The sequence below is a fragment of the Daphnia pulex genome, chromosome 3 (assembly GCF_021134715.1).
Source record: "Daphnia pulex isolate KAP4 chromosome 3, ASM2113471v1".
In the NCBI taxonomy this organism is placed as follows: Eukaryota; Metazoa; Arthropoda; class Branchiopoda; order Diplostraca; family Daphniidae; genus Daphnia; species Daphnia pulex.
The window spans coordinates 8,352,324-8,368,519 of record NC_060019.1 but is presented as its reverse complement, the minus strand read 5'-3'; the positions used below and the strand labels follow the sequence as shown (position 1 = coordinate 8,368,519).

The following is a 16,196-nucleotide window of genomic DNA, read 5'->3' as shown; positions in this document are numbered from 1 at the left end:
AGATTCCAGCCAGGCCAATCTGTCCGGATGAGGGACAACAGAAATCGGTCGGCCGCACAGGAAACGGAAAAGTCAAAAGCCCTAGACGGAATAAGGGATTTTCGTCGTCGGGGTTTCCATCTTTTATAAGGAAATTTTGGACTTTTTTCATGTATCGATGCAAGTAGTAGCCTTATAAAGTCTCTGGGTACGACACACACACACAAAGAGCTCCGGCATATTATCAGGGAAGGTATAAAGTTGACATGAAAGTAGACAAGTCATGGATGCAAAAACGTGAACAGTCTTCTTCCAGTCAAGTAGTAGCCAAGGCTATAAGGAACAATCAAAGTCTAAAACTCTTTTGATGTCGTTTTCCCTAGTGGCAAAAGATTTTTCGATTTCCTTTTTTTATATTTCTTTTATTTTGCGCGCGTTGTTTTGTAAAAATAAAAAAGAAGTTTCAGCCCCACCTTCACGGTTCATTTCAGATGTTGGCCCTGTTAGTCGGCCCGCGCTTCTGCCACCCCCTTACAATACGAGGAAAAATCCTGTCACTGATCCATCAAAACTCTTTTTTTTCTGTCGAGTCCGACGAAATATAAAACGAGAGGGAGCGCACAGTCCGCACCGAAAGATGTACGGCATCGATAAAAAGTGCATTAGCCGATTCTTCTTTTTTTTATTTTTTTCCACCTCCTCCTCCCACTCAATCCCCCACACATCTCTCTGTAGACCCTAATCCATCATATTGCCTATAGTACCGAGAAAAAAAGAAATGTGACTTTTTTTTTGGGGGGGGGGAAGAAGAAGAAGAAGAACCCCCTACTAGTTTCTACTAGGAAAGAAAAAAAATAGGATCGGATAAGCAATCAGCCTTTTTCTGTCCCTGAGTGTAGGAGGATGCGGCGACGGGCGAAATGAGGGAGGTATATCTCCTCCCTCGTCCGTTTTTTTCTTTTGGTGGTGGGGGGGTTTGTCCTACTGTATGCAGCGGAGGCAAAAATGGGCCTGCTCCATGACTGATAATTGGTCTGATTGGATTCTCCACTAGCCCAGCAAGCGCTCGCGCTCACACCACTATCTCAGGCACGCACACAATGACAGCACGACTTTTTTTTCCTTTTGGGTTGGGGCCCCTTTTTTTTCTTTCTTTCTTGCCACAAGAAGAAGAAGAATTCCCCCCAACAAATTTCACTGGAAAAAAGAAATATGATTTTCCAAATGTAACCAGTTAAGTCAGGTGACTTGGCATGAAACGACAAAGAAGGGAAACAATCGGAGATCGTTAAGTCGCTGGGAGAAGAAGTAGCAAACTGGCGTCGTTGTTGTGTGTTGGCTACACACGACAATCACACACCCACTTCTGGTGATTATTAGCCCGTCTATTGTTGTGTTTGGGCACGCGGGGGCTATGCCAACCAGGTTTCTTTTACGACCAAACAACCATTTTGATATTTTTCGACAACGCTCGGCGCTTCTTTACTGTAAATCCGTTAGGCCCTTTTGATCGTTGATTGAAGCAATTTACGTTCATGAATCGAATAGAAATCTTTTGATTGTTGTCGAGGATTCTTCTTCTGCTTCTGCCGGATGTTTCCATCTTTGGTGGCATCCGACTCTCCTTGGTGCACATCAGGTCCCCCAAAAACGGACCTGTGTGTGTCTCTTCTTCCCCCCAGTTGTGTTGCTGACATGGGCGGAATTATCAGAGCAATCCGTCAAACCGATCGGTGACAGTCGACTGGGGCCACGGTGCGTGTCAAAAGCCAAAAAGAAAAAAAGAAAAAGAAAAAAGTCTGTTTTTCTCTTCTTCTTTGGCTTATTGGCCTTCTTCTTCTTCTTTTTCTGTTCCTGTCTCTTCTCTCCATGTGACTCGACAGAACACGTTTGCCGAGCAGGCGAAACACCCGATCCCTCCTCGGCAGGAAGCAACCGTGAAATTCAACCGCGTGCACTTAAAAGAAGAAGAAATTGAAAAAAAAATGAAAGGAAAAAATAGTGGGGGCAATGTCGGAAAAAAAAGAGATTGAACCAAACCAGACAGATGAAAAAATCTGAAAATTTTCGAACCAAATAAGGAAAAACTTTTTTCTTCTTTTGAAAAATTTTTTATTTTTCAAAAACGCCAGATTTTTCTTTTTCTATCTCGCCCTGTCGCTCTTCACTCAAGTAATTCGTTTCGTGTTGGATGTTGATTTTTTTTTTCTTCTTTCAATGAAGAGAACACAACAAGACATTTCCCAACGAGTAGTGGCCCACTACTTGGGTGTCGTGATTGAAACCACTTTCTCTTTACTTCGTATATTTTTTTCTTTCTTACAGTATTTCTTCCATTTTTGTTTTAATGTTTCCCGGGGTGTTTGTTATCTCGAGTGGATATCCCACACACACACACACGGACGGACGGACGGCCGGATCACGACCGCGTGTCTCTCTAGTCGTAGGGGATATCAGCAGGTGCTTCACATTTGATTGATTTCACGTGCGTGAATCGCATCACGCTCGCCCGTCGGGTTCTCTCTCTCTCTCTCTCTCACATGAGCTTCTCTATTCTTTCGCCTCTCCACTTGACGATTGATGACAGAAACGAACGCGACAAGTTGCTCTTGTACCACCCACCCTCCACCCCTACACACAAGGAGAGGCGAAGGTAATTTTTTCGAAAAAGAAGAAGAAGAAGAAGAACTAGTATTCCGTGCTGCTCCGCCACATCCATTCCGGCCGAACGAAGCCATCATCCGGTCGAATAAGAGACGAAATCGATTCGACGTAATGTGTGTGTAACAACGTCGTTCGGCGTCGTCCCCTTATTATTGTTATGATTATTATGATTATTTTTATTGCGTGTTTGGAGAGATGGAGGGGGAAAGAAAAATGTTGCGATGGTTTTCGTATTTATCGGCCCCACTCACGGAAGACACGACGACGACATTTCCAATTCAAAGTTCAAAATTCATTTTTTTTCCCCTGTAAATCGTTTTTCAACATTCGAAATGATTTTATTCCAAATACCTGGAGAGAAAAAAACAAATTCAGAGTAGAGATATAATTTATTCAACTAAATAGAAAACAAAACAAAAAAAAAACACGGGGGGAAAATGTTTGAAACAAACAAAAACCCGGCAAAGTGGGTTGGAAGGAAAATCTTGGAATACATGAAAGAATAATATTATTATTATTATTCAGTTCAAGGCAGATTTATTCCCTTTTTTGTTGTTGTTGTTGTTGTTGTTTCTAGGGGGGGGGGGGTTCATTTTTTTTTTTCAACTTGTGTTCGGCACGGGTTTCCTTTTTTTTTAAACAAAATTCCCGAGTACACTCTACTACCCCGTGTGCTCGCACTTGCGGGGTAGTACGGTACACGTCGAGTAGAAGAGAGTGGGCGTAGTCGACACCATCTGTCAATGGCTGATGGCGTCGTTATTGAATTTTAATTGAGGGTCTGATGAGCTTGTGGGCGGTTCACTTTTTTCTTCTCCCCTCATCATCTCGTTTCTGAATGCCGGAGCTGCTTGGGTGCTCTCTCCTCTCATTGCTGATGTGTTTTTCACGCACTGTTTGAACCCGTAGCAGCAGCATCGATGAATAGACTCTGTTGTGCTCACTTGTGCCCGCATCGATATAATGCACAGAGAGAAAAACAGAGAGAACAATGAACTTGTATTTTTCCGTTTTTCTCCCCTCGCAAATGGGAAAGAAGGAGGAGGATTTTTTGAACTGTATAAGGTTTGACTTCATTAGACAAGATGGGTACACTCCCATTTCTTTTTTCTTTTCCAGTTGGAATGTTTTTTTTCTCCTTTTGCATTTTCGCCTACCTGTTTTTTTTTTTTTTCTTTTTCGACCGCGTTTTGTTATTGTTGTTTGATGGATTTCCAAATGAGAGCTGTCATTAACGTTGGGACTTTGTGGGAATTTCCTCCGTCCGCAATATCTTCTTCTCGTCGTTATATATTCGACCCGATTGTTCTGCTTTGGCGAGTTCAAAAGGTGTACCATCGATTGGGATTGGATCCATTTACTCACCGAGGAGGGGATCGATCCGTAATTGCATATTCATTTTGGAATTAGTATATCGAGTGAGGGGGGGAAATGCGTTCTAACGGTGAATTCTGGGTGGAAGAAGAAGAGGCGGATCGTATTATTATGCAAGGCCGGGCTCAAGCAGAGTATCTCGTGGTGGAAAATAGAAGAAGAAGAAGAAGGAAAAGATAAAGAACTCTCTGGGAAGGCGGGCGTCGAATGATACGAATAATCACATTTTCACATTTGTTGCTCGAGAGGCTTTTGCTCCTTTTGGCCTCTCGACACCATCATCATCATATTTATGGCTCTAATACTAAAGGTTGTACATCATTCTGTGTTGGGGCCAACGTGTCAGAATGACGATCCACTTTGCTCGGCTCCAACCCCCGGCCAAGTTGCGTCGTCGCGTGCACACAACATTGGCCCGGGCCTGATTTTTGCCTTGGCGCCCCCAAAGCCATTAAACACGCGTCCAAGAAAAGAAAAAAAAGAAAAAGAAAAACCTTCAAAAAATTGTGTTTGAGGCTATGGGAAAGGAAAAAAAAAATGAAAACGGCCGTCAGGAGCAGCAGCGCGGCCACAAGAGTTTGGGAACAAAATATTCTTTTGAGTGGGGGAGATGCGTTGATGAACGAAACCCTCGAGAAGAAAAAAATCTAAAGGGAAACCTATCGAATAGAAGGGAGAAGAGAAAAAAGAAGAATATAAAAGGTGTGATGGAAGCCATCAGTGGAGTGTTGCGTGCGCTAACGATGAAGTTGTTGTATACCTGAGCCACGGCAGCAGCTCTCCTCACACCCGGTTCATTTTTATACATTTTAAAGAAAAAAAAGGAAATAAATAAGCTCTGATTCTCAGCTGGAGAGCATTGCATATTCCTATTTCATTTTTTGTTTCCCCCTCGTTTTCATTTCTTTTTTTCTTTCTTTCCTTTAATGCTTCCACTCTCGTTCTCCGATCGTAAAAATAACGAAACAAAACGACCGAGACCCGTCGACTCTTTCACCTTTCAACGCCCCTCTTGAATTAGACGAAATATCGCACCTCCACGTATTTTATTTATATTTATTTCTCGGTTTCTTTTTTCTTTTTTTCCTTTCGGCTCAAATGCCACGAATAAAAATCTCGGCCATTTGGATAGTTTATTTTTTTTTTTCAACTCGAGGTGATTTCGCCAAATGCCAGGGCCGACACATACAAGATCATCAACCACTTTCCTATCTATCTTTCCATTTTATTTTTTTTTGTTCGTCCACAAATTTCCAGTCTGTTGCGCCTTTTTTGTGTTACAAAAAGCGAGAGGCGGATTACGTCGATTTGGCTCAATGCCGACGACACGCCGAACGATAACAACCGTACAACACAATACAACAACAACGAGGAACTCTCTCTCTTTTTTAAACCACATTTGCTTCCAAGAAAGAAAGAGATTTGGCCAGGCTATTTGAATAGGACAGAGAGAAAGAAGGACGTGTACGCATATTACACACAAGTGTGTGTGTGTGTGTGTGTGTGTGTGTGTGTGTGTGTCTGTGTGTGTCTGGTTGTTTATTGTGACTCATGTTTCGGTGCCGCCCAGCTGCGATCTCATCAACAAACTCTGGAGAAGAAGAAAAATAAGCCAAAGAAGAAGAAGAAGAAGAACTTTTTAGTGGAAAACCATACGGTAGCGATGAGTCGGTCAGATAAATTCAGAGATGGTTGGGGGGATCCCGACTAGAATTTTATGACATGCTTATACAATGGCTATTACAACTACGACGACGACGACGACTACTACTCTATGAGATGTGTATACACTATACAGAGGAATCCAATTAACCGGCCAGTATATAACAACAACAGTACACAACAACCAGATAAGCCACAAAGCAACTGATAACAGTCGACCAACGAATAGAAGAAACTTTAAATGATTAAGGGTCTTTCCTGCTGGACTGGACGAGAAACAGTGTCGTCTTTGTTGTAGAGCTCAAAAACGAAAAAGAAAAAAAGAATTATCCAGTAACAAATAAAAATAAAAAGAGACAAGAGACAAAAAGCAGAGCATATCAGACACGGAGATACATAGAAGACATCCTTCACTCTGGGCTGCTGCTGGTTATAAACGTGGACGAATGTTTTTCAGCTGGGCTTATGGACAAGCCAAAAGTCTGTTTCGTTCGTGCCCAGCTTGGGTTATACGCCAGAATATCACGCGGCTGATTGCCATTGCGCTGCAGATGGGCACAGCACGAACCCCCTAGAAAAAAAAAGGAAAAAAAGATTTCTCCTCCCGATGGTGGTGGTACGATACTCGGAGAAGAGCCTCTATACGACCGGGATCATTTATTTTTATATAGACCATCTGGACTGATGGGAAAGATGGGGGCCAAAGAAGAAGAAGAAGACAGCTAAACACGGCACACACACACTATATAGAAAGGCCCCGTCTTGACAGAAAGCAATTGGGAAATCTGTATTCCGTGCCCGCACACAGACATGGCCGAAAGGCCAGAACGCATTTGATATTATGTCTTGGCTTTTTCTTTCCTTTTTATTTTATTTTATTTTATTTTTTTGTGTGTGTCTGTGTGTGACCTTTGCGGAAGCTGGAATAGTTAGGACTGTCTCCCAATCCATCTGTGAAAGAAAGAAAGAAAGAAGGGGGGAGAGCGGTCACGACATTTATTTACTCTCCATCCAGATTCCATCGAGCGCCATCTTCCTATACATCTTCTTTTTCTTCTTCTTCTTCTTCCTCTTGCGACCCACCATAAAGATAAAGACATCAAGACATAAAAGACGTCGAGACGTAAAAGACCCCCTGTTAGACCATCCTACATAATATATCCACTTTGGGGAGCGCGTCGTCAAGTCTGTGATACGATTGTTGTCGTTGCTGTTGCTGTTGTTGTTGTTGGAGGAGCCATATTCCCCCCTCTTTTATTCCACTCTGGCGTCTTTGTTACTTTTTCTTTCTTTTTTTTTCGTTGATTTGATAAACCGAGAAAGATGATTTCTTAATTTTCTTTGATTTCATTTTCTTTTCTTCTTGTTGTTTCCCCCCATCAGGTTTTCAAATGTCTTCGAGGCGCCAGGCCGTCGACAAGCTGGACCGGACCATCACTCGACTCTACACGTATCTGAGTGGGTCGGAGGAGGGCGAGGACGCCAACGAACTTGCATCATCGGGTCCGGGCAATCATCAAGCATCGCCCAGTCATCCCATCCAGCAGCAGCAGCAGCAGCAACAACAACAGCGTGGCAGGAGGTCGCAACAACCGCCGCCACAACCGCCGCAGCGCAGCAGCAACAACAACAACAACTTCCAGCAACATCATCATCATCATCTCGGCCAGCACCACCAGCAGCAGCAGCAGCAGGAGCCCGAGTACCAGCAGCCGTACGCTTACCCGCCGGCCCATGCCCATGCGTTCAACCCTCCGCCGCTGCCGTCTCAGCAACTCTTCAGCGGGCCGGGCAACAACTCGCTGGGAGGATCGACGCCCACGTCCAACAACAGCAGCGACCACGCCTCGGAAATTACCTTCACCGAATCCGAACTGGCGTTGACTCACCAGGGCACTCTGCCCATCTCCGGCAACGGTACGTACCCCAACGAACCACCACCTTTCACTTTTGGGTTTGATAGGGGGGATTGTGTTGTTTCTTTGATTGGATCCGATTATTTTTGGCGACTTTTGGCATTTATATTCCCCCCCCCCCGCGCACACAAAGACGCCGTCCAATGAATAATTAGCGAGATGGATGGGCTTATACCCAGTCGTGATCGATTTGGAAATTTTAAGTCCCGCGGAAAATGAAAGCGCATCATCCTGCAGCTGACTCCCCTCAACTCGATAGGACGTGAGCGGAGGAGCTTAAGAGTCGTCGGATGCAGATTCGCGGAATAACACGCCATTTCTATTGATGGAAAGGCAATCACAAAGTTGGGTAATGAGACCCATTATGCATGTGTGACTGGGCAACTCACAACAACTTTTTAGGGCGGCGGCGGCGGCGGCGCTTTAAAAAATAAAAACCCCCACCGACGTCTCTCCTTCTCCCAAGACGACATCATTATAGACTTTTCAGAAAGACGACAAAGTTTTGATATCAAAGCGGACAGGACTCGGGTATTATTGCGCGCTGCAATTTTTTTCCCTTTTTCTTTTTTCTTCTCCGGCGGCCGGAGGGTTTTGCTGGTTGACAGCCAAAGTCGACGCCCCAAACGGGTTGTGTGCGGTTTGTGTCGTTTTGCTCTGGTCTCCTTCTTTTTTTGGCACTTAATGTCTGCCATATCTCCCGACGGCCAGTTGTGTCTTGTGTCGCCTTTCATCTTCTTCTTCTTCTTAAAAAATAAAAATAAAGGGCTGATGATGAAGGAGAGTCTGAGGGCCGGTTTTATTTTCAAATCGAAGAGAGAGAGAGAGTCTGCCTGTCCCTGGAGGAGCTTTGAGGTCTTTCATGATCCTCTTTGACGTCGAGTGCGATTTCCCACCGACTATTTCCATCTTTTTTCTTTCTTTTTCGGGGGGTTGGATGGGGTGGTGTTATATTTTCACACTTTGTACGGCACACGCTCCTCTTTACTACACGGGATTTAGCACAGCGACAGTGTCCCCTTTGAGAGAGAAACAAAAGCGAGTCGACAAAACACAACAGAGCCCCTCCGTGACGCCATTCGTACTTCTCAATGGCGCTCTCCCCATCTGCCGTCCTCGATTGGTGTTGAATTAAAAAAAAGGGAAGTTCTGGCGAGTTTTTCTTGCTGTTGTTGTTGTTTGGTGTAATATCCGAGGACAAGTTGGATCGATGATTCCGTCCGCCGTCTTCATCATCAATAGCCAAGAAATGTTTTCGGTGGGGGAGCCGCCGTTTGGATGATGATGAAGGCGAAAAAAGCAAAGCTGAAGAGGGCGTGGCGCGTGCAAAAGAATGATAAGTTGCTCTTCGCCTTTGCCCATTGTGTGTGTCTGCCCTTTTCTCTCTTCTCTCTGAGTGTGTGTAATCAGAGAAGGCTTTTGATGTCGGGATTATTCCTCCTCCTCCTTCTACCGATGGAACATTTTCAGCGGACCCCTCCATTCGTTCGTCAAACAGGAAAAAGCGCGGCTCTTTCAAACTCGCCCTGTTTTTTCTTTAATTCTGTCGCTCTTGCAGTTTTTCTAGCGATGGACAATGAAGAGTAGTAGTAGTAGTAGCTTCCTTACACAAACAACACGCACGTCACTGTCGCCCCCACCCCCTATGTAAGATCCGTGGGATCAATCCCAGTTTGAATCCGCACAAAAGAGAACCTCCTTTCATCTGAGTGGAGTAGGTGGGGGGGTTATCCCACCGCATTTACTAAAAATAAAAATAAAAATTTGCTTTTTTTTTTATACGCGCGACAGTTGAGCTCTGTTTGATGTGTATGTAAGGGAGATGACGTACCGGTTGCAATTTTGTTTTTCTTTTTTTCTTTTTCTTCCGGAAGATGAAAATGAGAACCGGAACGGACGCCCACGACGCCCCGAGTCATTCTCACGCGCAGTATTGGATGATGACCGTTTGACATTTTGGCCGATACATAAAATATCTAGCGGATAAGAGAGAGTCCAGTATAAGGCAGTAGCAGCCAGGGCGCAGTCCATCAATGATTTTTTGGCTGGACAGGAGGGTCCCTGCGTAAGATTTATTTGAACTTTGGCATGTGGGTGGACGCTGGGAGATTGGATTTGACTCGTATCTTTTCTGAATGAGAAGGAATTTCTGACCAAGAGAAGAGACCCTTTTCTGTTCTCCTTACATCCAAAACTGTCAAGAGAATTTTTTTTCTTCTTTTCGAGGATGGCGTCTCTTTTTTTCATGAGCCCTGGACCCTGTGAATCTTTCATGGACGTGTCTGTCGAGGAGACTCTCTCTCTCTCTCTCTCTCTCTCACATGTGAGCATTTCTTATTCCAGATCCTCCCCTTTTCCTCCTTCTTCTTCTTCCGAACACATAGGACGATGACGTCGGGACGCGGTGAACCCCATGCTGGGCGCAGGACCCACCACCGGCCTTTGTGGGCCTGGGTATAGCAGGGAATAAAAAAAAAAAGACACGCTAGACATATCGAAAAATGCACCTTACATGTGTACACATTATACGGCGCGTTTGTAGATTTTGATAAGAAATTGTGTTTCAACAAGGAAACACACGGGGCCAGCAGCAGAGCAGCTGCCATGATGAAGTTCTCCCTCTTGATCTGAAAAAATCTTTTTTGACTTTGTAATCGCCAGACTCTGCAGGGCGCGTCTTTGGCCTTCTTTTTTTCTCTTCAAATGGAGTGCGTATAAGAACACACAAGAATAGAACTGGGAAATGTTGTGTAGTTTTTTCCTTTTTTTGGGAAGGCTTTACACAGTATCAGATGGATGCGGAGGGTTGATTTTTCTGTTTTCTGTTTTTTCGGAGGTTCAATCGTAAAAGCTCGTTAAAGGGTCCGTATGTTTAGGAGCCGATCAATTTACCCGCTGTATGTGTTCCGAGTCTGAAACCACCCTTTTTCTGTATGTGGGGGGGAACCGGGGAAAGAACAAAAAACAAAAGTGAAAAATATGAAAGGGAAAAAAAAGATAAATAAAAAAGGAAGGTGGTGCAGTCTCGAATTACTTCCCAGTAAAAATAAAAAGGAACAAAAAAACCTGGAAAAGCAGCGAAGCGCGTCTCTTTGGCGTGGAGGGAGTGTAGATTTAAACCGTTTAAGTTCCATACATTTCCAGCGAAAATTAGGGTTGAAAACAAGGCCGAAAAAAAGGAAAAAGAAACCCCACCCAAAATACATAAAGTTGCCTTTTTTTTTTCTTTTCAAGTCTGTTTCTAATCCTTTTGGTGACCTCGTCTCAGAGCTCCCGACTGCATAACAAATCAACAAATATTTATATATATTTAGGAATCAAATAAGAAGTAAATACAAATTTGTATTTCGTCCGTCACCCCTTTTGGTCGAGGGTGGTGAAACTGACGTGATGTAGACATCACAACTTTTTCCAGGGGGAGAAGGTTCTTTTTTCTTCTGTCCCTGGACTTATTCAGCTGCCAATCTGGACGTCATCCATGCAAGCGGACCGACCCGTGTCCTCTACGCGCTACTCCGATCAAATAAGAAATCTAAAGCGGCGCGGGGATGATGTGAACGCGTTAGACATCCAAGTACAGAAAATTCTCCTTTTTGATAACCCCACCACCAAGCACCAGCGATCGCGCTGTGTGCCAACCGGACCGGACGGCTTTCACTCACTTCTTGCCTCTCTCCCTTGCCTCATTTCAAAGTCTCTCTTTTATGTAGATGTATAGAGTCGGACGTGCAAGGCTTGAAGAAGGAAGAGCTCGTCGGTTAAACTGGTGGGAATTCGACACCCCCAAAAAAAGAGAGGAATCAAATCCAAACTCTGGTCGATGGTTTTTCAACCACCGCGCCCCTTATTGCTTGGCATTTTATACTATTGAACACATCAGCCCCTTTTTCTAAAGAAATTTTTTTTTTCTTTCTCTGGAATTCATTTTGAAGTTTTTTTTATTTTCATTCAAATTTTATGTTTTTATATTTCTCGATAGACTCTCTCTCTGTCTGCTCCCTCGAGAAAAAAAAGAACTTGAAAAAGTGGTTGGACTGTTTCAATGTCGCTTATTGTGGATTGTTTGGGGGCCGGCAGGGATGACCCCGCCACTATCCACTTGAGAGCCGAGGGAGAGAAAAAAGAAAAAAAGATGAAGATCTCGTCCATCTCTGGTCGCGCCGCCGGTCCGTGGCCGCAGCCGCCGCCCCGATGACATTAGCCAGACAAGGGCCTCCGCTCTCTCTCTCTCTCTCTCTCTCTCTCTCTTCATTTTCTCTGGGAAAAACTCGGGGGGTTATATATACGTGTACAGTTGTGTGTGTAGTAAAAGAGTAACTACACCAAGTCGAGCGAGATGGAGAGACCTTTATTGTACACACACGCGTTTCTCAATCTGGACAGGACGGAATGATGTTGTGCGCCCGTCTCTCTCCCCCACCACCACCAGTGCCACTCTGGTTGACTCTGCAGTCGTCACATCCAGCAGGGCCTCCAATTATAATCTGGACAGAGTGGCAGCATTCCGTCTCTCTCTCTCTTCCCCCACCGTCTATTCCATCATCTGTCTAGTGGTGGTGGTGGTGGTGGGACTCTATACACATTCGAATGTCGATATGAAACAGGTCCGCGTGAGCTATTTGAGTTTTGACGAGAAACTTTTTGGGGATTCGAAAAAATCAAGCGTGATGTCTTTGTTAAATGTTTGTCCTCCCCCATCCGGGCCCATCATCATCATCTCTACAACAACATAGTATCACTTCCGTCCATAAAGGCCCATCAGTACGAACCGTTTTGATTCAATCGTGGCCAGTCACGTAGTCGCCATCGCGTGACCCCGATATCCCCCACACATATTTGAAAGAGACGCGAGTGTTGTGAGGGACTTGTTCTCCACAGCTCTGGAATTTGTCTGGACATTCTTTTTACTTTTCGGGCTATCGGTTAATCCTCGGTGGTAATCCTTAATCAAAATAGATACAAACAAGTCTGAGCCCTCTCGCCTGTCCGTCTTTCCTTCTCCGCGATGATGAACTACTTTGTTGGCTGAGTCCATTTCAATTGTCGACGACATGTGAAAGAAGAACGAAACACTTTTGGTGGTCGGTTGTTGAGGGGGGCCAAGGGGAAATTCTTTCCATCAGCAACAGCAACACAAAAAAAAAATGTATAAAAAAAGATCTTAAACGTTTTATTAATGGAGTTTCTGGAGTGCTCTGCTCTCGACCCTGACGTCCTTTTTGTTGTTGTTAATACATTTTCTTCTTAGACATTTACGTCCAGAGCCTAGTAGAGTAGATTCACACACAATAGCACCTGGGCCAATCGCTGGGTGATGAGGGCTGTGGAGGAGCGAAAAAATACTTAAAAAAAAAAAAGAATAATAATAATAACCTGACGTGTTGGGAGGGTGGAGGAGGGGGGTAAGAAAGAATAAAAATGGAGGGGATGCATTCCTCAACCATCTACCAGAGATTTCCCCACTTAACATTCCGGCTATCATTGTATTGCATTTTGGTGTCCAGCAGGAAGGAAAGAAGAAGATGCTGGGGATATAAAATAGTCCCGAGTGTGTAAAAGATCTTCCAAGTGCGCACTGGAAAAAAATAAAACGGGCAGGTGTGTTGTTGTTATTCTAGCTGGGCAGCATGTCCATCACCCACAATTTCTGGCTTGTCTTCCGCTCAGTCCGGTTCTTCTTCTTCTTTTCTTTTTATTCGCTGCGGTGGGAAATTTGCTTCAACATTGGGCCGGGAGGGTTGGAAAAACTTGTCGCGGTTATAAAGATCTTGTGTCATTGTCAAGAAGAAGAAGAAGAAGCTCACGGCCTGGTATTCCGAAGAATGGGGTAAAAATAAAAGGGGGGAAGAGAATAAAAGAAAAGAAGATTTTCCAACAGTCCATGGAAAACTGCCGGTCCGTGACATAACACAAAAACGAGTGTCTTTCAACACTGCCGTCTAAGTCTAGTAGTTACTATCCCATATATATATCCGACGTACACACACATACACGAAAACCCATTCACTGTTTCTCTCTCCTGTGCTTGTGTCTTCTCCAGCAAAAACTTAAGGCCCCCGTCTTTGACGATGACCCCCGCCATTCTTCGGCCTTTTTTTTTTAACTCTCCTTGATTTTCGGATGGGGGGAAGAAGAACCCAGGAGCCCATCCTGCAAGGATTACGCCTCTTCTTCTTGTTCTCTATAGAAATCTCTCCTCCACGGGAGAGAGAGAGAGGAGAGCAGCTCCGTCTACAGCTGGACGGTCTGCCGAATAGTCTATAGGGTTTGTTTCATCTCTTCCGCTTTTAAGTCCCTCTTGTTTTGCGCGGCGAGCAGTCCTTCCCAATCCAATCTCGGCCAAAACTCCTTTTCTTTCTTCATCTTGATAACAATTCCAGTTTGCTTTTGCGCGCATACAGAGAGATATAGGGGGGTGAGCGAGGACACAGCAGTCATAGTTCGCCGGTTCCCTTTTCAAACCCCCCCAACCCCGAATGTCTAATATGAGCTTTACAGTCTTAACTAGATACCACAGAGTAATAATACTACTAGTATCTAGATATACATGTATATATACGTACATGCTAGAGTGCGAGTGTTTTTCTGCGGTCAATGTGTGTGTGTGTCTCAGGGATATATTATTGTGCAAAGGGGGTTGGCTTCGTTCTACTAGTTTTTATTTTATAGTAAAAAAAAAAGGATATGTGCCCGCCCTTTGGCCTGCGGGGTGGAAAAGAAGTGACTGGAACAACACACGACCGGGTTCGCTTTTTTGAAAGGGGGCAAAATCCAGTCGTGGGGTTTCTCACAACATTCAGTCTGTTGCCGTACGCCGAGCAGGACGGACGTGCTCCTGGAAACGTGCGCTGGAAACATTTTTGAATTTTTTTTTGGTTTACCGCCGAGTGTGAAGTTTGAACGACCGATACAAGTTTTATTTTTTTGGTTTCGAATTGTGTTCCATGTTCATCGTCGACGATCTATTGAACAGTGTCGGATTTCTCGCATTGGGTGAAGTGACTGGACGGAAGAATTCCCGGCCGAAAGTAAAAGGTAATAATAACCGAGAAAATAAGATAAGATGGAACTTGTTTTTCGTTTGAACGCGGGCGAACGGATCCCGACGTCCAGATTTTTCTGATTTGATGTCATTGTCAAACAGCTGCCGTTGATATTTTATTCGGTCTGTGTCTCGGTTGACAAAAGGCTCACGGCCGGCCCAGTCATCCCTTTATTGTAGACATCTTCCAAGAAAAAAGCAGAACCAAAAAAATTCTCTTTTTCTTATTTTTTTTTTCTCACTGGGTTATAGTACACACACACACATCGATGACGTCTCCCTCCCTCGGCTTTCTGGCTCGTTTTTTATATTATTTTATTTTATTGCCGGACATTAAAGAAACATCTGGGCACGAGAGAATAAGCGGAGGAGAGATAAAGACAACGAGATTCCAATCGCTCTTTATTTTTTATCCATTTCTGTCTTCTTCTTCTTCTTCTTTATTTTTATTTATTTTTATTTTTGGTTTTGTTTTCATTCTTAAAAATTCTTAAACGCATCGCTTTACGATCGTTCCAACCCGATTTACACAACGTTTGCTTTAAAAAAAAAAGAAACAAAATGGATAGGCGATTAAGGCGAACGAAATGAAACGCTTTGGAAAATAAAAAGAAAAGGCAATGCTCGTAATGAAGGGAGCAGAAAAAGAGGCTACACGATTGATGGATGGGATACACCGAAAGGGGGAAATTTAAACACAAAAAAGAATTGCCATGGCGTGAGTTTGTTTAGTAAATACACCAGCTAGTAGATGATGATAACCTGCTGGGAAATCTAGTTCTCTCTCTCTCTTTCGTCTTGTATCAATCGACAGATTCATTACCATCTCTCTTTTCTCTCTCTCTCTCTTATTTGGTTGGGATGTGTTTCCTTTTAAAAACCCTTTTCATCGCTGTCTTGCAACACCTGATCGGTGGCCGGCCGACCAGATGCCTTGACTTACAACCGTGGCTCTTTTTCGTGTTGAGACAAAAAAGACACGATGAAGAAAAAAAAAAAGGTTTTTTTCTTTATTTTTCTTTAGTGGCCTTACAAGGAGGCCCATTAGATTAGCATATATATCGGGTCCAGCTGGTTATTCCTTCAGAAAAAAAAAGAGTTTCTTCTTCTTTTTTCTCCTTTCGTGGCTTAACTGTGCACCCGATCTCCAGTGGCACGGCAGCAGCTGACACACAGAGAGAAAAAGAGACCCGTTGGAATATATTGAAATAACCCCCCACAAGCCGTATCTTTGTGTGGGTTTATATCTTACGATAGCTCGTACGTCTCTTCTTCTTCTTTCCTCCGGGCCGGCGGGTTGCCTTCGTCTATTTCTCATGTTGTCGTCGTCGTCGTCCTTCCTCGGGATAATCAAGACGTCGCGCGCTCAACGCGCCGATAAAAACCTTCTCACGAACTGCTGGTGTGTGTCGTTCCCTTTTCCCGACATTGATTTCGGTCCTCCGTCTGTTTGTATCAACAACATCTTCCGGAAAAAAACAAACAAAACAAAAAATAAAAAAATCTCGAAAAAATATGTTGGGATGGAAATCAAGTTGAAAGAAGCTAGGCACATAACA

The 16,196-nt window shown here is 44.0% G+C and overlaps 1 protein-coding gene across 5 annotated transcripts in view; it reads left to right on the top strand.

Annotated features, from left to right (window-relative positions):
• LOC124191236 (teneurin-m-like) overlaps positions 1–16,196 on the top strand; it is a 76,892-nt gene that overhangs the window by 38,408 nt on the left and 22,288 nt on the right. For 4 of the 5 annotated variants that reach the window (XM_046584324.1, XM_046584323.1, XM_046584327.1 and 1 more), the window contains one exon: positions 7,063–7,596. In XM_046584324.1, the coding sequence (XP_046440280.1) occupies positions 7,063–7,596 (534 nt within the window). Of the gene's footprint in view, positions 1–7,062; positions 7,597–14,387; positions 14,631–16,196 lie in introns of those variants that run through there. The other variant, XM_046584326.1, reaches the window with a different exon arrangement.